General features: G+C 46.2%; 1 protein-coding gene across 7 annotated transcripts in view; it reads left to right on the top strand.

Moving 5' to 3' along the window:
* ZDHHC18 (zinc finger DHHC-type containing 18) overlaps positions 1-27410 on the top strand; it is a 52766-nt gene that overhangs the window by 2577 nt on the left and 22779 nt on the right. For 2 of the 7 annotated variants that reach the window (XR_003859149.1, XM_029619258.1), the window contains exons 2-8: positions 103-263; positions 449-598; positions 1447-1584; positions 2638-2686; positions 3096-3198; positions 3678-3790; positions 9444-9543. Coding sequence is in view for 5 of the 7 variants with exons in the window: in XM_029619258.1 (XP_029475118.1) it covers positions 103-263; positions 449-598; positions 1447-1584; positions 2638-2686; positions 3096-3198; positions 3678-3790; positions 9444-9543 (814 nt within the window). In the remaining 2 variants the exon portion in view is untranslated. The other 5 variants (XR_003859150.1, XM_029619256.1, XM_029619259.1 and 2 more) reach the window with 5 other exon arrangements.

Raw genomic sequence — 27410 nt, 5'->3', positions numbered from 1 at the left:
GTGGGTTCTTGCATTTTCTGGAGGCTTGTCTGGGTGGGTTGGGAGAGGGACTTATGCAAGCTTTGTGGAACTGGTTACTTATTTGTGCTTTTGTATCCTCAGTTGTCCTTATCTGGCACAGCACCTGACCTTAGCCATTCCCATCATTGGAGGGATCCTTTTCTTCTTTGTCATCTGCTCGCTGCTGCGGACCAGTTTCACCGACCCTGGAATTCTGCCCCGTGCCACACCCTGTGAGGCGGCAGACTTGGAGAAGCAGATCAGTGAGTCTCTGCCTTCTTTCAGCTTTGCCATATCTGTGCCTTTTTTTGGGGGGATGGAATTCTGCAAAAGCCCAGAACTTCATGTGCTTTGTCTATGTGATTGACACAGCAATCACTAGGTGAATGTCCCCCAGAGAAGCTTTTGGTGACTGCTCTTCTTTTCTTTTCTCTCTTGCTATTCACAGATAACACTAGCTCTTCCACATATCGGCCGCCTCCACGGACCAAGGAAGTGCTGATAAACGGGCAGCTAGTGAAGCTGAAATACTGTTTTACCTGCAAAATGTTTCGGCCACCCCGGGCCTTACACTGCAGTGCCTGTGATAACTGTGTGGGTAAGTGTCAGAGTCTCTGAATGTGGTGCTCCAGCATCTTTGATAGCAGTGTGTGAAAATCCAGCTGCGTCCCTTTTACAGTCTGCTGTAGAGGAAGTGTAGTGACGTTGAGAATCCCATCCTCGCTTCTGGCAGTTAAGCTAAGAGCTTGCATAGAAGGTAAACTTACATGAAATGAATTGGTTGCAGAATTGTAACGAATCATAGATGTTCAGAAGGCATCATGGTTGAAGGCTTAGTTTTAATCAGAACACGTTTTTGTTTTTTTTTCCTCTAGCCCCACTAGATTTTAGATTTATTAAAATTTATATTTTGCGTGTATCACAAAAGTTCAAAGCGGATTCCAAGTAAAACATGCTTAAAATAATAAAACATACATTAAAAACAAAACAAAATACTGCTGCACCAAGAATAATATGAGCTAAATTAGTTCACGTTAAAAACAATAAGCAGTAAGGATTACAACAAATCAATCCAGATTAAATGCTTGCTGTAAAAGCCTTGATTCTAGGATCCTTGGCACTGATGTATATAATAAATGTCTGTGTACCAGCCATTCTTAGGTGTTACACAGTACAGGAAATGTGATTGCTCAGTGGCGTGGTATAGAGCATATGGTTGTGGGGGGAGTCCAAGAGCTGATAGCCATAAAGAAGCCATGACATGCTGGGAGCCCTGTTTTTCAAAACTGCTCATGCTGTATGTCTGGGAAAGATTTTTGGCAGTTGGGAGGCCTGGGAAGTAGTGCTGCGAGTGGAGTTTGACACAGCCGCTGACATGCATTTATGGAGAGGAGATGGGCAGTGCATGGAAAGTCTCAATGCTGTTCTCTTGTTTTCTGATTACAGAACGGTTTGATCATCACTGCCCCTGGGTGGGAAACTGTGTGGGTAAACGGAACTATCGCTTCTTCTACACCTTCCTCCTCTCGCTCTCCTTCTTCACGGCCTTTGTATTTGCCTGCGTCATCACCCACCTAATCCTGCGTAAGTACTGGGCACCTGGCACACCGGTTGGGGGCAGCAGAAACAGTCCACATTCTCATACGTACTGTGAGCAGACAGAATGTGGCACTGTCGCTGCAAGCATTCCTACAGCCCCTTCTGTGAGCTTTTGTTTATGCTAGTGTCTGCTTATCTGAAGTACTTTCCATCAAGATTTACCGACGCCTCTCTTGGTATTTGAATGTACTGATGCCTGGCGATGTGTGTTGTGGGGAGGGCATGGCTATGGGGCTTGACTGAAAAGGGAGATGTTCAGTAGGCCAGGGGGTTGTGACTGCCAGATCTAGCTCATGGAGAGAGGCGGGGGTAACTGGAAGGTGTGGCTCAGGGAGAGGCTGCATGGCCTTGGTGCCAGTGGCTGCAAAGGAGAACAGTAGTGATGTGCATGGAAAAATGATTTAGCACACACTAAAAGACAAAAAACAGAATTTAATTTTGGTAAAAGGATTGGCAAAACACAAAATGAAACTGTCATTTGGTTTTGGGTTTTTTTTTTTCCTTTTTTAAAAACAGAACATCTTGCATTTTATGACTTGTGTAGCTTGGCAAGCCCCTTCACCCTTCATTGTTTCAGGTGCAAACTTGGGGTCTCATTTTCTACATTTGTTTCCCGTAGACACAGAAAACCTTTAGTAAATCAGGCCCTTTAAATTGTGAGCCTTCTAGGAATAGGGAAATACCTGCAGTACCTGAATGTAACCCTCTTCGAAGTGTCAAAAGATGGAATCTGAATCAAATAAAGGCCTTAATACTTTCCTACTGTAAGTCGGGGGTGTTCAAACTGGTCCTTGCCCCCCTCCCCCAGCCCGTATGGATATCTCTAATGAACATGCATGAGCAGTATTTACATATATAGCAAGTAGTGCATGCAAATAAATCTCATGCATATTCATTAGGGTCATCCTGAAAGTCTGACTGGTTGGGGGGAGGGGAGGACTGGGGTGAGCACCCTTGCAGTAAGTGACTTGCTGCGATCTCTTTGCTTTTCAGCAGAGTCCGGCCTCATTAATTCTACCCTCTGTCCTCTCTTTCCAGGGTCTCAGAAGAGTGGGTTTCTTAATGCGCTGAAGGACACACCAGCCAGATATCCTTTCAATTGCTTGAATTCTCCTTGCCCCAGTCCTCTTCAGCAGGGGACAGAAAGCTGGCTGTGCAGCATGTTTCAATCCCAATTACTTTTTATTTTGTTTCTATTGTGTCAGCTCAGTTGGAACCAGGCTTGGGATCCAGCACGATTTACAACCGTTGAGGATTTTTCTCTTATCTTACATTGCCCTCCACACACCTAGTCTGATTCTGGGTGTGGACTCGGGGTCATTAGGTGTCACCTTTAAGCTTCCCTCCAGGGACTCTCTGCAGCATCTCCAGCCCCAGCCAGCCTGGGGAGCAGAAGACCTGACCCAGGGCCCATCCACTGGGCCAGCCCAGACTTCCCTTGTTGTTTCACTCTTTGCCTCCCTCCCTTGATTATTGTTCCTTGACCCTTATGTCACTGTGCTTGAGCTGGTTGTCTGCTTTTTCTCAATCTGGTCGATTTTGGGCCTCTCAGGGTTTCATACATACCTCGTTGCCTCGAATATGACAACTAATGAAGATGTGAGTATTGTACTCCCCTGGTGGTGGCACTGCAGTTGAGGAGATCAGAGGCCTCTGTGCTTGGGTTTGGGGGTTTCTGTTCTGTGGAAGTCTGGGACAGGTCCGCACAGTGCTGCAGGCTGACTTTCCAACCAGTAATCTCTGGATGTGAATTTGGAAAGGAGCCAGTAGGATGTCCTTGTCTGTAGTCAGTCCACCCTTTCTCAGTGATGCGAGTACTGTACCTGTTCTGTAAGGGGAGGGAGTCAGTTCTTTTCTTGATGAAGCATTGGCTGGTACTGGTACTGATTAGCGTTGCCTACACATGCCCAACAGGGGCAGTGTCTTGACCTCTCTTTTGCTGGTGACAACGTGCAGTAGCCTAGAGAGTATTGGAGGACAGTGTGCTGCACTGCACCAGAGTGACTTCTAATGAGATGCTCATTTTCAGTCTGTTTTCTTTTTCTTTCTTCTTCTCTGTGCCTCTCTCTCCATTGCAGATTAAAGGTTCATGGACCACTAAGAGAAACTCTGAGGACTTGGGCAATCCTTATAGCCATAAAAATATTTTTGCAAACTGCAGTGCAGTGCTGTGTGGCCCTTTTCCTCCCAGGTAAGAAGAGCGAGGAGGGGGCGTGAGGGAAGAAAGCAGGTTTTTTTGTTTTGATTTTTTAAATTCTGCCTGTTCTTAATACACTCAAGGTAGATTACAACTGTATGCTGCATGGGAGATGGTGTGGGGAGTAATGCACCACCTATTACCTCCAAACAATTTACGGGGGGAGTGGAGAGGGTCACAGAAGTACATAGTGACTGCATTTGTCCCTGGTCAATGAGTGCTGGCTTTAAAGACTGCTTTTGGAAATGCACTTTATAGTGGAATCTCTGCAACCACAGTCAGACCTTTACAGATTGCACAAAAAGCGGCCACTCGTTTCTTAGCAGGTACAGGAAAAAGAGAGCATATTACTCTGGTACTGTGCAACCTTCATTGACTGCCAATGCTATCACATGTGCAATACAAAGCAGCATAATTCACAAGCTCTAGACACAGATCCTTATTGCATACTAGGTAAATATTCACTGTAAATGCGTTTTACTATGTAAATATTCCTGTCCCTTTCTCTTTTTTCCTCCAATCCCAGTTGGTAACTTCCTTGTTCATTGTAACTATTATTTTCTGCACCAGTTCAATTACCCTAGTTCTATGTTCAGTGCACGACTTGTTAAATGTAAACCGACTTGATGCAACCTCTGGTCGTGAAAGCCGGTATAGAAATTAATAAATAAATAAATAAATAAAATAAATAAATAAAGCGTCTAGACAAACCAGAATTACCATGGAAAAGTGCCCTCTTAAAAATGTACATTCCATCCAGGACACGTCGTCCTCACAAGCAAGACTTCTCACCATACTATCTCTAAACTGTGCATGGCTCTCATAGATTGATTTATTTATTTCACATTTTTCTATACCGACCTTCATGAATAGGATTCATATCAAACCGGTTTACATGGAACTTAGGGTCTGTCTAAATAATAAATAACCAAATAATAATTAAATAATTAGATAATCAAATAACAAGTAGGCCAAAGCAAAGCAAAGTTACATATAACAAGGAGATTGAACTTGGGGGGCTAGAGTAGCCAGGAAGTAGAAAGACAGCGGCAAAACTATAAGTTAGATACATATGAAGAATACTGGGCCTGGTGTGAGCATCTCGTCAGTTGGGCTGAGTCTGGATGCTAGACGAGACAGCATGCTTTTTCAGGTGCTGGTTTCACTCTATGGAATTCAGAAACGTTGCTTGTCTAAAAACAGTCAAGAAGAGGTTAAAAACTCAACTTTTTCAGTTGGCATTTAACCTTTGACTCTTACCAGCCTCCCTGATTAATCCAGGTTCCTGTCAATCCCTACTCATTTTTAGAATGTTTTAACAAAAACAGATTATGTTAAGATCCCAGTGTATTGTGTTTAACTATTTTATGCATTTTTGTTTTAGAACTTATTTTCCTTTGCCATGTATGTATTTATTGGAAACCGCTTTGAACCTTTCAGCTAGGCAGTCTAGTCATTTTTTTATTTTTTTTAATTTTAAATATCAGACAAGCAGACGTGGTAAAGGAGAAAATGAAAAACCAGCATTACTGATAGAAATATAAGTACTAAGCGCCTATTCTGATCTATATTTAGAGATTGAGAAGATTATCAAGGATCAGAGATCACGACAATGTGGTCTAAAGATACAGAAACTTGCCTAATTAAAAATAAACAAACATGAGGGCAGAAAGACTCTACGGCCTATCTGGTCTGCCCAGCTCCACCAACTGCTCGGCTCTACAATCCCTATCACTGCCTCGGAGATCCTCTGTGTTTATCTCCTGATTTCTTGAATTCAGATACTGTTCTTATCTCCACCACCTCCACTGGGAGGCCATTCCATGCATTCACCATTCTCTCTGTAAGAAATATTTCCTAAGGTTACTCCTGAGTCTGCCCCCTTTCACCCTCATCCCATGACCCCTTTTTGGAGATCCTTCTCTCCATTAAAAGAGGCTTGTCTCCTGTGATTGATACCTAGGAGCTCTCATATTTCCCTTCCCACCCGTCCTCTAGAGCATACATATTTACCAAGAACTCCCAAGCTTACCTTGAGCTGCTGCCGCTCTATATTTACACCGGACAACCTTTCAAAAGAAGCTGTTTGGCACAATGCCTGCTTATATTCAGAAGATCACTAGCAGTACATTTGAGAGACTAAGATCACACCCATCATACTGTACCCTGGCCTAGGAGTGAAATTCATGTTTGTCATGGTATGGGCAAGAGCCACACAATATAAACCCTGTATATACTCTGCATCCAGAGACACCCCCCACCCACCTCACTCCAGTAATGGGTGCAGAGCATTTCCCCTGTACAACTCGCCATACCAAATTCCCTCAGGAACTCTTCCACTCAATCTCTGTGTAAGTTGACATCACTATTGACACCTAAACAAGACTCTGTTACTAAATTTCAGCGAGATCTGTCAAGTGGAACAGCCTCCATGAATTGCAACGGGCTCTAGAACACCAGAACACCTCCTTAGACTGGGAATCAGAACAAACTGGACTGCTACAGCTCCCTATGCAGAAAACGCACCCTAGCAGAATACCTCACCTCAGTCACATGTGCAGAATAACCCTAACCAAATATAACATAACTGATCACAAATTAGAATAAAAATGTGCAGACAGAAAGTGAGATGGTAACCCCAGGAAGCCAGACTTGGCTTGCAACACAACACCAGAGCCCTCTCCTCCTACACTAAGCTAGGCCCCAGTCGCTGTTCTAGGTGGGTGTGGGGGCTTTTATGTTAAATACCACCCCTCCCCCACAAGCATAATGCAGGGGATGCTGCAGTCCTAACCTAATACCAACCTCCCACAAGCATAACCGTGCAGATTCAAGAAGTCCCAACATAATACCAGACTGCTGAGCCCCCTCCAAAAAAAGGCTCAGTTATTGTCCATGAAAACGATGAAGTCTGTCTTCTCTCCCCTAACTCCCCTCCTCTTTTCTCTGGCCCCAAGCCCCCTCTCCACCCTTCAGCCCCTCTACCCCACCTCCTTGCTATCACCCCCGGCCGCATTCTCTCCCTCTCTTCTCTCTACACCTCACCCTCTCTTCATCCTTCCTCTCTCCCCCCCCCCCGCCCCTATTCTCGCTCAGCTCCCTCACCCATCTTCTCACTTCAGCCACCTCCTCCCTTTTCTCTCTCCTTTTGCTTCATTCTCCCTTCTCTCTCCCCCTGCTCCCTCTTCATCCTCTGCCCAACATCCAGCTCACCTCTGCGTGTCTCCAGTCTGGAGCAGGCAGGCTGATAGTTGAGGGATCATAGCCCCCAAGGCAGATGTGACTCCTGGAGTCTTGTAGAAGCAGTGGCAACATTCAGTAGATCCTCCATGTAGTGCTGTCCCCCTTCTGAGCAGCTTGCTTGCAGCGGAAGTTGAGTCTTATAACGTCTGCCACGAGGAAGCTGTTCAGAATGGGGAGAAGTTCGGGGACGCAGAATAGACTCTATCTGGGCTGGGGGAGGAGCTGCCTTGACTCTAGTGCAGTGATCAGGAGCTGCTTTTTCACATAGAATAGAGCTTCCCAAATAGGGTCATAAAACCTTCAGTTGGGTTCACAAGTGCCTCAGATGGCAGCACTCTTTAGGTGTCCATGGAAGTCAGCATGGGGCTTGTCAGCCAGCACTCAATCGCAGATCCTGTTGGGTCACTATCCTTGCACGAGTTTCTGTGGTAATAGGAAGCCCTGCACGAGGAGGGATCAGACCGCTGCAGAGCTTGCACAAACCCATAGATCCTGTGCTGACTTTCATTGCTAATGCTGCTGCCACTGCAGATCACCAGTGGGCTTGGGACCAGCCATGAGGGAAGGGAAGGGCTGAGTTTGTATGGATCAGTAGAGAGAGCCTCACCCACCACTGAACCTATCCAAAAAAAAAAAAATGTTGCCCCCATTGTCCGTCTGCCCTCTCTTATCACCTTTGGTCCAGCACTCAAAGGGAAGTATTGTTGCTTATCCTGGCCGGGGGATATTTAGAGGAGGGGCGATTTGAAGGATGGGATGAGATGCAGGAGGGGTTTGAAGGCTGAATAAGGTGGGGAGGGATTGGCTGTGGAGGGTGAGAGGGGCACAAACATAAGAAATTGTCATGCTGGGTCAGACTAAGGGTCCATCAAGCCCAGCATCCTGTTTCCAACAGGCCAAACGAGGCCAAAAGAACCTGGCAATTACCCAAACACCAAGAAGATCCCATACTACTGATGCAATTAATAGCAGTGGCTATTCCCTAAGTGGCTATTAATTAAGTTGACTTAGAAAATAGCCACTGCTATTACCAGCAACGGTAACATGAAATAGACTTAGTTTTTGGGTACTTGCCAGGTTCTTATGGCCTGGATTGGCCACTGTTGGAAACAGGATGCTGGGCTTGATGGGACCCTTGGTCTGACCCAGTATGGCATGTTCTTAAGTAAACTTGATTAATAGCAGTTAATGGACTTCTCCTCCAAGAACTTATCCAAACCTTTTTTGAACCCAGCTACACTAACTGCATTAACCACATCCTCTGGCAACAAATTCCAGAGCTTAATTGTGCGTTGAGTGAAAAAGAATTTTCTCAGATTAGTCTTAAATGTGCTACTTGCTAACTTCATGGAATGCCCCCTAGTCCTTCTATTATCCGAAAGTGTAAATAAGCAATTCACATCTACTCATTCAAGACCTCTCATGATCTTAAAAGACCTCTAACATAGCCTCTAACATAGCCCCCTCATAATGACAGAAGATCAACTTGGGGATGTAAGAGGAAGTAGAGGGCGTGAGAGAGAATCAGCTTGGAGAAATGTAAGGTAGGAGGAGGTGAGGCTGAGAGGTGAAAAGAAAGGGATGACAAAGGATCAGTTGGGGATTTATAAGAAGGAATTGAAGAAGAAATAGGATTAGCTGGGGGATACGAAAATGGCTGGGGGGGGGATGAGAGAGAGGGGTTGAGCTGGGCAGGTGAGAGGAGCAGAGGTTGAGAGAAGGGGTCTCCTGGAGGGGGAGAAGGTGGTCCTCTAGAGAGGTTGAGAGCGGGGATCAGAGGGAATGCAGGCAGTGTAAGAAGGAATGATTGTTTGAAAAAGGATTGGTTTGGTTGTCCTTTGGGGGTCATGTGAGTTTTCAAGTACTGAAATGGGGTCACACTGGCTAAGAGTTTGGGAAGCCCTACATAGAAGAATCCCTGCCCGAGGATGGGGGGAGACGTGGCCCCATTGGCATACTCCATGTTGATGCCTATGCTGACCAGCCAGGTGAGCTAGGGGATCCCAGTTGCACTGTGTCTAGCTGGTTAAAATGTAAAAACCTTACTAGACTCTGTTGAAAATTCTCACAAAGATAACCAGTTAAAAGTAGCCAGACGTCATCCCTGCTCAATCAGTCACTGAATATTGACCACTATACTTTTATGCTTAGTGTTGTTTGGATGAAGTGCCTGTTCGGTTAATGGGATTTCAGGATGTTACACATTTAAAAGCAGCATCTCCCTCTTTATTGTGAGACTTGAAGGACAGGAGAAGTTTATTCCCATGCTAGTCATGAGGTTCCAGCTCTTTTTGGTGCCCTTGTGGCTCCGGATGGTGGTTAGGGCCCTCTGGATTTGGTATTTGTGACCTTTTTTGCATATCACTGTAGGCTTGCTTCATTTCTTTTTCTGCTTTTCTTCCAGTTTAATCGACAGACGAGGCTTTCTGGAGCCAGAGCCTGTGATTACTTCTGCTGCAAAGAGTGAAACGTCTTCGTTCGGTGCAAAGAGTGACACCAGCCTGGTAGGCGATGACCTCTAACAGTGATGCCTGTTGTGCATGCATGGAACTCCAGCCTGCCCTGCCTTGTTCTGTTCTGCCCAAATTCTCCTAGTGTCCTGGCCTAGGGAGAAATGGATCTGGATGCAGAGCTGCCAAAGATGGACTCCAGCCATAGCTTGCCTCCTTTTTATAGGCTATTGAAACTGTGTTCTTCCTTGCCTGAGTTTCCCAGCTGCTGTTCTTAAACACTGGGATTTCCTTTTGCCTTGGAGCAGATGTATCTGAGGCTTGGGAAATGCTTCCTTTGCAGTGAGAGCTGATTCCTGCTTAGGGCATAGTTGGATCCCTATTAATGACACCTTTCTAGCCATCCATAATACTGAGCTCTGTGGTCTTCCGCGAGGAGGCAGTCTGGGCATTGGAGCAACCAGCTCATGTCCCATTGCTGGTCACAGGTCCCCTGACGCTTTGGGCTCCCTTAGTGTGTCCTGGAGCATTGACTCTCTTGTTTAATGCAAATGCAGGTTCTGGATTTGACAGGGCAGGAGACCTGACTTTTTACAGGCTGGCTGCTGCTTGGAAGCACAGAGGGGGAACAGTTGTCTGTGCTATGGAAGGGGGTCATGCCTGGATCAGAGCAGAAGGAGGAGCCAGGCTGAGTTTCTCTCTTGAGTTCATCCAGTGTGGCAGGAGGAGGGAACGAGGAATCGTTATCAGATATTGCCCGTGACCAGAGGATGTGCTGTTTGTTGATGGCAGCACTGTGTGTGTGTATATATATGTGAGAAACGGGAGAGAGACATGAGCAGTACCTCAGAGTATTTAGGGGTCATGGGAGGGAGAATGGAAGCACTCCTAGGTTAGGAAACAAAGCCATGGGGGGGGAACTGCTGCTTTCGCTAGCACCTGCAGCCCCTCTGTACCTACCTGAAGCATGGAATTTGTGCAGCTGGAGGTCCCAGCATGCACTGCAGGACGCACACCTCAAGAACTGATTGGCTTCTTTCCTTGTGGACCCTCCCTGTGCTGTCACCCCTTGCGTCCTCCTGACCTTGGAAATGCTTGTTAATGTTGGATCGGTTTTCTGGCTGCATTATACATGTCAGCGTTACTTGAAAAAAAAAAAAGTTTATTAAAGCTGCTGGGGCCTTTGCACAAGTTTTTTATAGGGTTTTTTTTTCCCCTCCCCCTTCCCCCTCCCCCAGTAGCATTTTGACACTTGTATTAGTATCTCATTGTACAGTTTTGATGCATCATGTTAGAAAATATTTAAAGTAAGGTTTCTATTTAAATCTTTTTTTGCTTGTGTAGTGATATATTTTTGATGTTTGTGTATAGGCTCACAACTTCCCTTGCTCTAAATCATTCACGCTCTCACACGGTGCCCTGGCCTTCCCCCCAGGCTCAGCCATATTTCTCTCACTTTAGAGAGTTCTGTCTCCTGATCTCCAAGTGTCCCTTGGTGAAGAGGGATGGCGCGGTCTCTGTACCTTGAATATGGGTATTGTATTGGGTGGAGGTTGGTGGTGGTTTCTGCTCTCTTGGATCTTTCAGAGTAGCATTGCTCTGGCCTCCGGGCCTCTGCAGGTACTGAATGGAAAAGCCAAGTTCACATCCATCCTGTGGGGCTTAGGGCAGAAAGCCTTGACCACTTCTGCAGCAGCTGGTTTGTGGAGGGCCACCATAAAATGTGGAAATGATTCAGGACTGTGATGGCAAACCCCTGCCTTTTGGTAACACCTTTTGGCTTCTGGGTAATGTTTTTGCTATGACACGAGACAGATCACCACAATGCCACAAGCAAATGGTGAGCGTGTGTGGAGAGGTGGAGTTCCTGTTCCATCCAGGTGAGAAGCTGCTGGTTATCACGTTCTTAGCACACGTGTAAATACAAAGAATCGTTTTGTGGTTAGTCACAAGGCTGTTTCCAGGCATTCTCTCTCGTGGTTTCATGTGGTCCTGCCCGATTGTGTGTGAAGTAATCGCCCAAGTTCAGGACCAAAAATGTTGTTGGATGCATTTTGTGTAAGTTTAGATAAAGGTAGTTCTTTATGGGTGGCATAAGGGAAGGTTGAGCCATGTTCTCAGCAGCTCATGGGGTCATCCTGACCATGTGGAGGGGTTACACAGGAAATCTGCAGCTCTGATCGGGAACTTAATGCACGTTTTTTTTTTCCACTGGTCACTATATGTGCAGAAAGCACTCCAGTGGCCTTGGAGTTACACTAGCGTAGAAGATGCCTTATATATTCAAAATAAGCAGAGGCGTGTAAAATCAGAAAATGAGAATTAGCCTCGTCTGAAGGAGCAGATCCTTATTTGTGCTGACAAAGGGCAGGTAGCTTACAGAATTCCCCACAGGGTGGTTATAGGAGCTGGAGAAAGCCCCAGCAGTGTGGCTGGTTTGAGAGCAGCCTGAGATGGAGGTTGCAGTAAACTGTTGCTCTGGAAGAGCTTTTCAGAACTTTTTAAACAGAGTTGTGCTGGATAAGCGGGCACCCAGGCGAGGGTGACCTATTTTGAATATGCTCCTGAGCATGCTTTCAGTCTATCAGAAGATGCGTCGGTAAGCTCTCAGGGGCAGGAAGGTAAAGGTCTGGGAGGAGGCAGTGCTGTCGCTGCCTTTTTATTCACCCTATATCCAGTTTCTTGTTACGGTAGATTTTGTTATTCAATTGTTGTAATAAACCAAATGTATTTTTAAACATGTAATGGCTTTTGTTTTCTTTTTCCAGTTTGAGGTGCATGGGTCCATATTCGTGACAGGCCTGGGAGTGCAAATGGATGAAAGGGACTCTGCTTCCCTCTCGGCCCCTTTCTGTAGCCTTAAAGCCGTTATCTTTGCTGCCACCTTCTCTCATGTCCATGAATCACAGGAGCGTTTTCTTTAGAATTCACAGTAAAACCTCAGGCAAGGCAGGAATCAAATAATCTTTCCTCTTTTGGCTGTCCTTGGACATTCAGCACACCTTACCTCCGTCCGTTGTCTCGGATACTTGCTACGGTCATAACCTCTCGAACAGTGCAAGATGCAGCTCACATGCCAAAGACTTCCTTTATCTCAGCCTTTCTTTCCATTGACTGAAAATGGAAGAAGTAATTTGATAAATCAGGTTCCGAATCTGTATCTGTCCAGCAACACCTGAAATGTATAACTCAGACAGCAGACCGACAGCTGAGCAGTGATTGTAGGAGTAATAAAGTATTAGCTAAACAAATGCAAACTCTTTCCTAAACAGCTTTCTGTAGCATAGGGATGAGGGTTTTATTATATTGGCTCAGTTGTGGCTAACTAGTTTGACTTCTTGGCCACTGCCCCAGAACACGGGGGGTGGGGAAATATTGTGGAGACTTCAGCCCCTGGGGGACAAAAGGGAATCTCCTAAACTTAACCTGTTTTTAGTTCAATCTGAAATAATTCTGGGGAACTCAGGTGCTCTTGAAGCTAAATGACAAGAAGGGGGATGATGTTTTGCATGGGATGCGGCTGTGGGAAGGGTCTCACTTCTTCAGGGCTCTCCTTCTATTTGTGGATGTAAAATTAAATGTGCTAACCCTTCTCTGGCCGCTGCTTTGCACTCTGCCCCTTTAGTGCACACACTGCAGCGTCTCACCAATGAGCACCAGGGGAGGGGAACCAATGTCTCTTCCCTCGGGTTCTCTTGCATATGGAGACGCATGTGGTTTAATGTAAAGAAAGGCAGGATTCCTGATGTGATCCTGCTGTACAGGGTGGATAGGATAAAGAGATTGTGTATGTATAAGATGGGGGGGGGAGTCTCTATGCTGTGATGATGTGGTTTGGATGAAGTAGAGATTGTGTGCTGTGACTGTAATGTTTCTGTTCATACCCAGATCAGTCCAGACAAGTGGGTTTATGCATCCCTACCAGCAGATGGAGGCAGAGAACAAAAACTTTGAGGCACTGCTACATAACCAAGAGGGCCACCTGCAGTCCCTCAGTATTTCTCTGTCTCCAGCAGATGGTAGAGGTGCAAACCTGCTGTCTTGTTGTTTTAAAATAATCTTGTCCAGTTCTTCACAGAAGCAGGGTTAAGGTCAGCAGCAGTCCTTTTGAGGGATCCACAGACCAGCACGAGAGGGTTCTGGACAGGGGTCCAGAGCTGCCAAGTCCTCCCAATGAAGGTAGGCTCGTCCACTCTTCCCTCATGGCTGTCGGAGGAAGGCTGTCCTGTTTTTACGAGGAGTGGACCAGCATTACCTTGGATCAGTGGGTGCTGGAAGTAATAAGAGACGGCTGCACGTTAGAATGTCCTCAACCCCTCAAGGAGACCTTCATAGAGTCCCATTGTGCTTCGCCCGCCAAGCAAGCAGTGCGGGACACTCTGCTGCGCCTGCAGTGATTGGAAGCCATTCACCCTGTACCGCTCAAGGAGCATGGTCGGGGAAGGTATTCCGTGTACTTCATATTTCCTAAGAAGGAGGGCTCGTTTCGGCCCATTCTGGATCTGCAAAGGGTCAATGTGACATTGCGGGTCCCACTTTTTTGGATGGAGATGTTAACTGATTGTGGCAGTATCTCTCTCAATCTGACGGAGGCATATCTCCCATTAAGGTGGATCATCTGGGATTTCTGCGAGCCACTGTGCTAGGAGAGCATTTTCAGTTTCGAGCCCTACCCTTCCGATTGGTTACAGCGCCGACAAAGTTCACGAAGGTGATGGTAATAGTGGCGGCGGCCCTCAGAAGAGAAGGGGATACTGGTTCATCCTTATCGTGACGATTGGCTCATTTGGGCAAAGTCGGAAGCGGAGTGTTTTGCCTCCATTCAGTGAGTGACTGAGCACCTGGAGTCCCTAGGCTGAGTGATAAACTGGGCAAAGAATCAGCTGGTCCTGTCTCGGTCCCTGGACCATCTGGGTGCGAGATTCAACACCTTGCTGGGCAAGGTGTTCTTCACCCCAGAAAGGATTCTCAAGTTGCAGTCGCAAGTGGTTCGTCTGAGGGACCTGCTGGTCCCCAAGATCTGGGATTATTTGCAGGGCCTAGGGTCCTTGGCTTCTACACTAGATCTGGTGCCATGGGCTTTTGCACACATGCATCCCTTACAGAAAGCTTTCTTATCCCGTTAGAATCCGATGTCTGAGGAGCTTCAAGTGCTGTTGCCGCTCCAGGAAGAGGCCAGGTCCAGACTCTTGTGATAGCTGTCACAGTTCAGTTTGGAGAAGGGAGTGGATCTGGAGGTTCCGGACTGGGTGGTAGTGACCATGGATGCCAGTCTCAGTGGTTGGGGTGCGGTGTGTCAAGGATCGGCGGCCCAAGAGCAGTGGTCCCCAGTGGAAGCTTCCTGGTCGATCAACCGTCTGGAAACAAGGGTGGTATGAAGGGCACTGTTCTTTCTCCCTCAGATTCATGGCCGGGCAGTTTAGGTGTTCTCAGAGAATGCAACGACGGTGGCCTATATCAGCAGAGCAGAACAAAGAGTCGTTTAGTGGCTCAGGTTCACAAGCTCTTTGCCTGGGTGGAGCTTCATCTAGCAGCTCTCGCAGTGTCTCACATAGCAGGCATGGACAATGTACAGGAGAATGGGAGTTGTCAGCAGAGGCCTTTGCGCTCCTTTTGGCGCAGGTGGAGAGAACCCCAGTTTGATCTCATGGCAACAAGGAAGAATGCCAAGGCAACCAAGTTTTTCAGATGCCGGAGGAAATTCGGCTCTGCAGGGATAGACGCCCTGGTTCAGCCGTGGCCAGAGAGGCTACTGCTGTATGTCTTTCCTCCATGGCCACTTGTAGGTCGGGTGCTGCGTCACATCAGGGACGAGTGGTCCTGGTTGCGCCGGAGTGGCCACGACATCCATAGTTTGTGGATATGGTGCAGCTGGCGGTGGATGGGCCCGTTCACTTAAGCCATTTGAAGGGTCTGCTACATCAGGGACCATCTTGTCGGAACAGGCGGATCGTTTGTGTAGCGGCTTGGTTTTTGAAAGGCAACGTTTCCGCCTGAAGGGGTTTTCCGAACCTGTGATTTCTACTCTGCTTCAGGCTAGGAGATCCTCCACTTCTTTGACATACATCAGAGTTTGGAGAGTGTTTGAGGCCTGGTGTGGGGCCCATGATACTGATCCCTTGCAGGCAAATGTGGCCCAGGTTTTGGCCTTTCTGCAGGAGAGGCTGTCAAAAGATTTGACCTATAATTCTCTCCGAGTCCAGGTTGCAGCCTTAGGTTGTTTTAGAGGAAGGTTGCAGGGAAGACTTCTAGCTTCGTATCTGGATGTAGTGCTTTTTTTTTTTTTTTTTTTTTAAATGAGCAAAGCATTTGTGCCCTCCAGTTCGTATAGTTTGTCCATCCTGGAATCTCAGTTGGGTTCTGCGAGTCTTGTGTGGCCCTACTTTCAAGCCTTTACGCAGGGTTTCTTTGAGGGATCTTACACTGAAGGTGGCGTTTCTAGTGGTGATTTGTTCGGTGAGATGGATTTCTGAGCTCCAAGCCTTATCTTGCAGGGAACCCTTTCTGTGGAATTCCGATGCGGTTCCTTCCTTTTTGCCCAAGTTGGTGTCTGCTTTTCATCTTAGCCAGACCGTAGAGTTGCTGGGGTTTTCGCATTTGATGCCCAATTCTCCCCATGCGAGGGAGATTCATCTTTTGGATGTGCGTCGGGTTCTCCTAAGATATCTCAAGGTGATTAATGAATTTTGGACTTCGGACCACCTTTTTGTGTTATTCAGTGGACCAAGGAAGGGTAGTACGGCGATTTAAGAGTATGATTTCTCGTTGGTTGAAGGAGGCGATCGTTTCAGCCTGTATTTGTAAAGGCCGGCCGATCCCCGAGGGTATGCGGGCACATTCCACTAGGGCTCAGGCAGCCTCCTGGGCAGAGTGTCATTGGTGTCACTGCAAGAGATTTGTCAGGCAGCAACGTGGACCTCTTTGCACACTTTCACTAAATATTACCGTTTGGATGTTAGGGCCCCAGAGGGAGGGCACCTTTGGGGGAAATGTGCTGCATGCAGGTCTTTTGGGATCTCACTCAATGTAAAGGGGTTGGGTACATCCCACTTATCTGGATTGATCCGGGTATGAACAGGAAAGGAAAATTTGGTTTGTACCTTCTAAGTTTTGTTCCTGGAACACCACAGATCAGTCCAGACTCCTGGCCCATTCTGAGTGTGGTTAATTTTTAGAAGGGCCTTTCCTGATTCTGGATGCTGCTGGTGATGCAGAGTCTAATTTTGTTCTGCAGAAGATAATTGTGTATATTTCTCGCAGTTTTGAGATTTAAAAAATTCTCTCTTGACCATAGCTCAGGGGTCAGTTTGGTTGGGAGTTACAACTCGTTCCCCAGCTCTTTTAGAGGAAGAGATCCTGGTGGCTTGGAGTTAAACATCTTGGCTTGGGTACAGGTCAATACTGAGGGACTGCAGGTGGCACTCTCGGTTATGTAGCAGTGCTACCAATTTTTTGTTCTCTGCCTCTATCTGCTGGTTTAGGGATACATAAACCCACGTCTGGATTGATGTGTGGTATTCCAGGAATGAAAATCAGCAGGTAAGAACCAGTTTTCCTTTTCTGTCCCTGTAGGATGCTGTGGGGTGAAGTGTCTAGGATGGCGATGGCTTGCTTGTGTGGTGTATAATGTCTGGACTGTACTATATTCCGTAGGAGGATACCTGTCAGGATTTTGCTATTTCGTGCACAGCCTGATGTAATATACCCCTCATCCCTGTGGACTGAGTTTCCTTTTTTTCCTGAGGGTTAACTGGTAAGCATTGTCCTTCTCGATCACCCTGTTGATCTGTGGCATTCTCCGTGCATGATCAGTCCATCTCCTCTGCATATTCCTGAAGACCTTTTTTTGTTTTTTTTCCCTTAGGGTGGACGGTGTCCTTGTAAGCTGTAGTTAAACTGTAGCATACTTGTTTTATTTCTACTTATTGCTGAATCTTGAGTTGTACAACACATTCTGCAAGTGCTGGGCACTATCATGTGTGCATGTCCCACTGTTACCTTTCCAGCTGGCAAATGTCATGTTCATTGTATTACATGTTTATACCTAGAGATTTCAGTAATTTTCAGGACTGGAATGGACTGATTTGTGGGAAATGGCTTTTAATAGCTTAATAGTTAAGCTGCTACCGCCCACATTCCCAATCCCACCAAAAGCACAAATGACACCCTCTCTCTGAGCGGTGCTGAGCTATTAGGGAGCCCTTCACCTTGCTACAACATCCCTATTAATGCTTCCTTGTAGCTTTTAGATGAAGGTAACATGTTAAAGGGGAGAAGGCTAAAAAAAAAATCACATTTTAATACAGTCACTTCTTTTGGAGCTTTAATTCTTGCATGGTTTTCAGTCTTCTAGTGGAGGGATTTTTTGGGGAGGAATGGAGAGGAAGGGCTCTCTAGTTCCTGTTCATACCCCAGATCAGATGTGTGGGTTTTTCTTCCCTACCAACAGATGGAGACAGAGAAGAAAAGCTTTACTGACACTGCACTACTTAAGTTAGCGTGCCATCTGCAGTCCCTCAGTATTTCTCTGTCTTCAGCAAATGGTAGAGGTGCAAAACCTGCAGTCTAGAACGGATTGAAGAAAAAAAATAATAAAAAATTCTGATTCCCTGGGGGGTTAGGTTCGGGGAGGGACCATCCCCCAGGATGAGTGGCTAAGCAGAGAGTTGGGGACCTTAATTTGTCTGTCCAACAACAGTGGGGGCACTGATAACCAGTGATCTGGCTTCCTCTTTGTTCCAGATGGCCTTCACTCCTCCCATCCATGACTCCGGGGCTCAGCACAGGAAAGTTTCATTTGTTTTTTGTTGTTGATAGAGCAGGCATTATAAAAACAAAAAAAAGGGGGAGAGGCAGTGAATTGGACACCCAGGCGTGAGTATATTTGGCCAGGGGAAGCTGTTTGGGGTCAGATTGAGGCTGTTCTTATGCTCACAAGACTGCCAGGGAGCGGCAGAAGTCACTAAGGAACTGTTTTTCCGCTTCAGAGGCGGAGCATCTGCTTGAGCAGGTAGTGCAAACAGAAGCAGATTGTGAGAGCATGGCGTGCCCACAGAGCACAGGAAGCGCTATTGTGCTTATGGAAAGAAAGGATTGTGGCTTCTTTTTTTATCTTCAGGGCTTTGTGGGAGGTGCAAGGCCAGCAGGTAAGGCAGTTCAGGACCCCCAACTGTGTCTTCAGAGGGGAGGATGTTAACTGGAACTGGTAAGGCCTCTCTCCTCTGCAGTTTGGTAAAGACGGCCATTTTGGAGTCATCAGCCATGTTGAAGGAGACATCGGAGGGGTTGAGAGGGGGCTGCTTCTCCTCCCAAGTTATCCCTCGCCCTACCCTGCCCCATTGGGATGGTGTCTTAGAAGCCTCTGAAAGTGCTGAAGAATCTCTGGGGGGGAAGCTCTTATTCAAAAGAGGCCTTTTCAGCTGTGTTTGTGTTAATACACAAGGCCTTTCTCTCTTGGAAGGGACCTCCTGATAAGCAGACCCATTCAGAGTCCTCCACGGCCCTAGAAATCCAAGAAGGTGGTCTCTTAGGGGAGGACTAAGGGATGTCTGCCTACTCTGGTACTTGTCCAGCAGGCCTCGGGGATTTTGGAAGACTTAGAGGGGTACAGGAGTCCACTGTTGGAGCCTCCAGGGGACGATGACGAAGACAAGGTCCCTCAGGCCTGGGGGAAGTCCTAGTGGGGGAAGGAGATGACACCAGGGTGACTAGGCTCTTTAGGAAGGAGGAGCTGTTGCCTCTGATTCCCCAGGCTTTGAAGGAACTGGGAATTAAGGTAATAGGAGTCTGATCACAAGGTAGTGGATCCGGTCATGGAAGGCCTTTGGAATCTGGCAAAAGGCTTAAAAAATTGGTTGTAAGGCAGTGGGACACTCCAAAGGCTGGTTTGAAGGTCGTCAGCAGGATAATGGTGAAGCTGTATCTGCTACTGGAGGATGCTTTGGACCTGCTGAAGCTTCCTAAAGTGGATACTTCTGTTTAAGTGGTGACCAAGAAGACTACCATTCCGGTGGCAGGGTCGGCAGCACTTAAGGATGCTCAGGACTGGAAGTTGGAAGTACATCTCAAGAAGATATTTAAAATATCAGCACTAGGCATATGGGCTGCAGTAGTTTCATGGCACACGTCTGCTTATGCTGGGTACAGCAGCTTCAGGGGCCAGGCGCGGGGCTTGCAGCTTCTGCTAAGCAGGCAGGGCCATTAGAGACTAGCGTAGCCTATATTGCAGAAGCCTTGTATGATGTGTTGCGCATGTCGGCCAGGAACAGGGTGTCGGCGGGCTTGTCCAAGTGCCGCCTCTGGCTGTGGAATTGGTTGGCAGATGTTTGGTCCAAATCAAAGCTGGGCAATATTCCTTTTAAAGGAAAGCTTTTGTTTGGGGAGGACTTGGAGCAACTGATGAAGCAGTTGGGCTTCACCAGTTGCCCACGGACAAGACGAAAGGCTATAAAAGCTTCCTGGGCAGACAGTGGTACAGAGAGGTGAGAAGGTATCACCCAGATAGGGGCTCCTTCTTGCAGAGGCAGGGGCCTAGCAAAACTCAGTCCTTTTGGGGGTTGCGTAGGCACACCCTGGAATCCTCTGGTCAGGGAACTGGGGGAAGACAGTCCGCACAATGAGATGCGGCTGGTCCACTCTTCACCAGGAGCCATGGGGAGCAATCGACCCTCTTTTATGAAGAGTGGACCAAGATATGAACAAACTAGTGGGCTCTTAATGGTAATGAGAGGGCTACGCCTTAGAATTTGCTTGTCCAGTCCAGGAAGCATTCATGATTTCCACTGTGCCTCCAGGGGCAAGTAAGCGGTGGTTCAAGTTACTCTAATTGACTGAAGCAACTGGAAGCAATAGATCCCGTGCCCCCAAGGGAACAGGGACGTGGAAGGTATTCCCTATACTCTGTGCTTCCAAAGAAGGGAGGATACCTCTTGGTCCATTCTGGATCTCCAGAAGGTGAACGTGACTGTAAGGGTTAAACGTTTCTGAATGGGGACCTTAAGCTCAGTGATTACAGCCATGCACCAGGGAGAGTTCTTGGTTTTCCATGATCTCACAGAAGCATACTTACACATTTCCATATGGCAGGACCACTACAAGTCCCTGCAGTTCACTGTGCTAGGGCAGCATTTTCAGTTTTATGCCCTCCCATTTGGGCTTGCGACAGCACCGTGGACTTTCACCAAGGTGATGGTGGCAGCAGTGCTTTGGAGGAAAGGCATTTTGGTGCATCCCTATCTAAATGACTGGCTCATTCAGGCAAAGCTGAGGGAACTCTGTCGATGCTCAGTTGAACGAGTCACATAAATGCTGTGGTCTCTGGGCTGGATGGTCAATATGAACAAGAGCTATTTGGACCTGACTCAGGTGCTAGAATATCTGGGAGCCCATTTTAGTACCGTCCTAGGCAAGGTATTTCTCATACAGGAGAGACTGTTGAAGCTGCAGGCACAGATTTGCAGGTTGTTGCATCCATTGGTACCCAAAGCCTGGGATTATTTGCAGGTGCTGGGTTCTATGCCATCCACGCTTGATCTATTTCCCCGGCTATCCTTTTATCTACAACTTCTTCAGAAGGTATTTCTGTCCTTCTGGCATACTCAGTATGAGGAGTTTCAGCTGCGGCTACAACTACAGGTAGAATCTAGGTCCAGTCTCTCATGGTGGGTTTTCCAGAGCCAGTTTGAAGATAGTTTGGGGGCCATATGCCAGGGACAAGCGGCATAGTCAGTGGTTGATGGAGGAAGCATCATAGTCTATCAGTTGCTTGGAAATGAGTTTGTTTGTTTATTTATTTTAAATCTTTTCTATTTATTTATTTAAAAACTTTTCTATACCATTGCTAAGTTAAATACCATCGCAACGGTTTTACATGTAGGCACATATTTAATGTAGGTGAAAGTGTACTATAGTGCATTCTAACAGGTGCCGTCAAAGATTTGGTTACAATATATCATTATACATAGTTATTTAGCGAAGTAGTTCATGACCAATTGTACCAAGGTACTTACACGGGTAGTTTTATCACACATAGTATTATAGTTATGCTTATTGTAATGTAGAGTTCATAGACTAATCTACTGTAATGTTCTAAGTACTGTGTGTTGGTGCCTTTTTGTCTTTTCCTGAATAATTTCTCTCTATTCTCTCGTCTCTTTGTAAAATGCTTGTTTAAAAAGCCATGTTTTTAAACTTTTCTTGAATGCCTTGAGATCACTTTGTAGTCTGATCTCTGGAGGCATTGAGTTCCAGATTATGGGTCCTGCTAGTGATAGGGCTCTTTCTCTCACTTGTGTCAGTCTTGCTGTTTTAACTGATGGAATGGTTAGGAGTGCTTTATTTGCTGATCGGAGGTTCCTGTGTGGAGTGTGTACCCGTAATGCTGTGTTCAGCCAATCTGATTTCTCATCATAAATTAGTTTGTGAAAGATACATAGGGTTTTGTATTTAATTCTGTGTTCAATTGGTAGCCAATGTAACTCTGCTAGGGTTTGTTATATGGTCCCTCCTTTTTCCGGTTAGTACTCTAGCTGCTGTGTTCTGAAGTATTTGCAGTGGTCTTAATGTCGTATTAGGTAGTCCTAGCATAAGGGCATTGCAGTAGTCCGTGCTGGAGAAAATTAGTGCCTGTAGAATTGTTCGGAAGTCATTTTGAGTTGTTAGTGGTTTAAGTTTTCTGAGTACTATGAGTTTTGCATAACCTTCCCTTACTTTTAGTGATATGTGTTGTTTCAGATTGATTTCAGGATCTATAATTATTCCCAGGTTACGTACTTTTCCAGTTTGTTAAATTTTCTGGTTGTCTTTGAGTATTATTGAGGTTTGACTGATTTCAGAATTTTTTCGTTCTAAGTGTAGAAATTCTGTTTTATCAATATTAATTACAAGTTCCATTTGTGTCAGTAGTTGTTTTATAATGCTTAGGTACATGTTGGCTAAGTTTAATGTTTTCTCTAAAGTGTCCTCTATGGGTAGAATTAGTTGGATGTCATCGGCGTAAATGTAGTGTATAATTCCTAGCCCTGCAAGTAAGTGGCATAATGGCAGCATGTATATGTTAAAAAGGGTCGCGGATAGGGCTGATCCCTATGGGAACTCCTGTTTTGAGATTAATTTTTTCTGATAATGTGTTGTTGATCTGAACTTGGAAAAACCTGTTTTCTAGGTATGAACTGAACCATTTTAATGTTAGACCGTGTAATCAGAGTTCCTCCAGTCTATTTAGTAGTATTTTATGGTTTACTGTGTCAAAGGCTGCCGATAGGTCATGCATTAGTAGAATGTAGTGTTTATGTTGTTAAGATGGACACCGTCACAACTGTTTACAGTAAGGCACAATGATGATGCTAAAATATATCAATTTACACAGGTGCCATAATGGTTCGGTACATAGTTTTTACACAATAATAATTGGTTTGTGAAATGCGTTACTTTCTTTTCTTCTGCGGTTGCATGGGAGAGCGGTAAGAGTGCTGTTAGACAGTGCGATGATGGTGGCTGATATCAACTGCCAAGGAGGAACCAAGAGTCAAGAGGTTTCTCGGGAAACCAGGAACTGTATGGGTGGAACAGCGCCTGGTGACTGGTAGCATTTCATGTAGCCAGAGTGGAGAATGTTGAGGCAGACTTTTTCAGTCACAATATAATAGATCCCGGAGAATGGGAGCTGGCAGACAAGGCGATGAACGTCATTTGCTTCAGGTGGGGTGTTCAACTGGACTTGATTGCATCCAAGCAGAAAGCCAAAGCATGATGTTTTTTCAGTTGCAGAAGGAAGATCGGCACAGAGGGTATCAATGTGCTGGTTCTCCTGTGGCTGTCCAGTATTCCACTGTACATATTTCCTCTGTGGCCCCTGGTAGGAAGAGTGGCCCTCATGGCTCCGGAGTGGCCTTGCCCTCTGTGGTTTGAAGATCTGGAAAATCTAGCCATGGATGGCCATCTAAGATTCCTTCATTAAGGTCCAATTTTTTTGGATCAGTTGTCTCATTTTTGTCTTGTAGCTTGGCTTTTGAAAGGCATAGTCTGTGACTGAAAGGTTATTCTGAGGAAGTCGTCATGATTTTGTTGCAGGTGAGAAAGCCTTCCACTTCTTTGGCTTATGTCAGGGTATGGAGGGTGTTCAAAGCGTGGTATCGTGGGGAGGACGTCCCGCCTCTTTGGACATCAATTTCCGGTATTTTGGCCTTTTTGCAAAGCGGGTTAACAAAGGGGCTTGCATTCAAAGCTGCCACCTGGACTCTGAGAATTGAGCTGTTTTAGAGGCAAGGTTCAGGGGTGGCCTCGCATCCAGATGTGTAATTTGTTTTCTGAAGGAGTGAAGCATTTGTGGCGGTGATGTTTCTCTAGTGGAATCTTAATTTGGTTGTACGAGTTCTCTGTGGTCCTAAGTGTGAACCACTAAGGAAAGCGTCACTGAAGGATCTTGTGCTGAAAGTGGTCTTTCTGGTGGCAATTTGTTTGGCGAGAAGGATTGTAGAGATTGATGCTGTCGAGTAAAAATCCCTTTCTCCAGATTTCGTTGGACAGGGTTTCCTTGTGCATAGTGCCATCTTTTTGCCAAAGGTGGTATCTTCCTTTCATGCGAGTCAGACGATGGAGCTTCTGGCTTTTCAGAGTTTGGACCTTTCTGCATGCGAGGGAGCTTCACTTGGGTGTGTTTCGGGTACTATTGTGGTGTTTGAAAGTCACCAACAGTTTTCGAAGATCTGATCATCTGTTTGTTCTGTTGGGGTGGTGCGTTCAAAGGAAACAAAGCTGCTAAGGTGACTGTTGTACAATGGTTAAAGGAGGCCTTCAAGTCTGCCTATAATTACAAGGACCGCTCCAACCCAATAGGGCCCTGAGCACATTCTACTAGGGCGCAGGCAGCATCCTGCATGGCATGGCAGTTGGTTTCCTTGCAGGAGATCTGCAGAGTGGTGACCTGGTCTTCTCTACACGCCTTCACAAAGCATTACTATTTATTTATTTATTTTTTGTTTTTATATACCGGAAGTTCCTGTATACAATACATATCACTCCGGTTCACAGGTAACAAGATAACTACTAGCTAGTACTAGCTAGGTGTCTGAGCGCTGGAAGAGGCTGACTTTGCAGAGAGCGGGTTTTTTGGGTTACTGCCCAGTTTAGGGGAACTTGGATACGTCCCATGCATCTGGACTGATCTAGGATATGAACAAGAAAGGACAATTGGGTTTTAATGGGCTAGTTTTAATTCCTGGAATACCACCGATCAGGCCAGAACCCTGCCTTTGTTTGGAAAAAAACACTGTATTCTGTGTGAAGATAAGTAGTTTTATAGTTGGGAGTTTTGTAGTCTCCCTTATTGGTTGGAGGGCCTCAAGCTCAGGTTGGGTGGGGGAATTAATTGGTTAATCTCATTTTGGCGTGGGTACAGCTCATACTGAGGGACTACAGGTGCCATGCTAACCTAGGTAGCGCAGTGTCAATAAAGCTTTTCTTCTGTCTGCTGGTAAGAGAGAAAAACCCATGGGTCTGGACTGATCTGTGGTATTCCAGGAATGAAAATTAGCAGGTAAGAACCACTTTTCCTGCAGCCATAGATCTCGTTACCTATTACAAACCTCAGTTGGAAGATGGAATTATACAGTAAAGACAAACTTCACTTTTCAATATTCTACGTTCCACTTATTTTAGCATGCCTAGATCTATACAAATAATCCCTATCCATTTTGCTGTGCAGCTTGATTTTAAGAAGCCGAGCTGCCTTTCTCTGGAGATCATCTGATAATTCCTGCATGCTTCCTGCTGCTTCCCAATCCTCTGCCTTGCCCGCTGGGCTCTGGCTCATGATCGTGCTGCTGTGGGGTGTGGCCTCCCAGCTGCATGCTGCTTTAAGGTGCTTGTAAGATTAGCAGATGGGCTTTAAGGATGGCTCCATGGGACAGCTTTCCAAAAATCAAAGCGGTTTATATTAATATAAAGATTGAACAACATTATATCACAGAATACATTTATATAATGAAATATAGCAAAATCCATAGAACATCCTTTAAACGTAACACTAGGGGACATGTTCCAGCTGGTACTGGAAATGCTCGAGAAGGGTTGTGTTCGTGTGCCTTGTGGCCAGCATTGGAAACGATTCCTCTTCCTGATCAAGCTGTAGTGAAGCCATGCGGGTCAGGGTTTGTAGGGGTTCTGACCAAAGTTTAGGTGTACAAGCCCAGTATGAGTCCATGGTAGAAAAGAAACTGGAAAAAATCTGTTGTTTTCTCCCTTAAAAGGTGAGGGGCGCACAGGACAGCTCTATGGCTCAAGCTATGAGGAGGGGAGGAGAGTTCAGGTTTGGTTCTCTTTATGTCCAGGCCTAGAAGTGCTAGGGTATGGGAGGAAGGAAGGGGGCGGCTGCTATCCTGGCATTCCTGGCCAAAGAACGGTACCAGCTGAAGGTAAGGAGCCCTTCAGCTTATCGGCCCAGCATACTAGCTAGGGAAAGGGGTTTGAAAACCAAAGGGATCTTATTACATTCTCAGATTAGCTCCTCAACCGGTAATCTCTTATAATCTACTATGAACCAGAAAAGTAATCCATCTGCCTCTTCTCTTGGGTGGTCCTGGGAATGGCAGCCTTAAACTTTCTGGGACTCATTTAATTCCTGTTGCCTTTTGTCCCTCTGGTATTTTTCTACTAATGTTTTCTGTCCTTCTTCCCCTCCTGCTGCCCGCATGGGAACCAGTGCATTCTGAGCACTAAGGCACTAATACAGACTGCTGCTCGCTGTCTTTCTTGGTCCGCTCCGAGCAGAGCTCAGACTACGAGCATAGAATCTGAACCTGCAGCTGTTGCTCCCAGCCGGGCCTCCTCTGAGCTTTGCACCATGGAGCGTGGGGGTGCAGGGTCTTGCACAAGGAAAGCCCTTTTCAAGCTTGCAGCTGCTCCAAGAGGCTGAAGCTGCTGCCAGAAAGCCATCTCTGCTGAGTGCACTTACTGTGGCTATTGTCTCCTGCGACGGCCAAAACATAGTGACCTGAGCCACCGTGGACACTCTGAATCCAGTCTCCTCAGTCCTACTGCTGCTTTACTTGCATAGGTGAGCTAAAGACACAAGACTTCACATCTAGTATTTCTTGCCTTGTGGTACCAGGGTTGCTAACCGCCACTGAAGACCCTCGCTGGCTCCAGTGCCTTGGCCTCCTGCTCTGTGAAGCGGCACTGCTTGGGAGCTGAGACAGTCTCTCAATGCATGAAAGAGTGAGTTATAGTAAAATAAGTCCAGCTGTGTGCACAATGGTAAAATGTATGTCTGTGAAAAAAAAAGTTAGTTGCTAAGTAAAAAAGCTGAACAAAAAAACCTAAACAATTTCCTGAGTCATGTAACAAGAGCTTGAGGCACAAGGAGCTGGGAGTGAGGACACAGTGAAGGGTGTTTACTGCATTAACCTTAGCCTGCCTGTCCCAGGAGCTGCACCCTTCCAACTCGGCTATGTTTACAACATTTCTGTACCACCTCAACGTACTTGTTCATGATGATACAATAAAGTGCTTATAAAATGGCCTTAAAAAGATGTCTGCTTTTGTAGAATGTTTGTTTGTTTGTTTATTTATTTATTTAAAGATAATTGGGGGTTTTTTTAATGATCACTGTCCTTGGCTCCTGCCAGTACAGGGAGAAAGAGTGGACATTAAATATCTCCATGTAGAGAGAATGTCCTTCTGGCTACAGTAGTACTAAATATTCTGAATGGTCATTAAGGATAGTGCTGGATTCAGGGCCCATGCTTGCAGGATTCGGGAGGGAACTCTAGTGCATGAACCATGACTACAATGACCAGATTTAAGTATGGTGGGGGTGGGAGATATAAAATGGGAAAATCCCCAGCTACTTGCAAATGAAGGCTGATTGCATCAACTGCCAGTCCTGTATCAGTTTGACCTGGAAAGGAGCAGGAGGAAACAGC

This window comes from Rhinatrema bivittatum, chromosome 11 (genome assembly GCF_901001135.1).
Source record: "Rhinatrema bivittatum chromosome 11, aRhiBiv1.1, whole genome shotgun sequence".
NCBI lineage: Eukaryota > Metazoa > Chordata > Amphibia > Gymnophiona > Rhinatrematidae > Rhinatrema > Rhinatrema bivittatum.
Note: the sequence above shows the minus strand (reverse complement) of the source record. Positions and strands in the feature narration are given on the sequence as shown.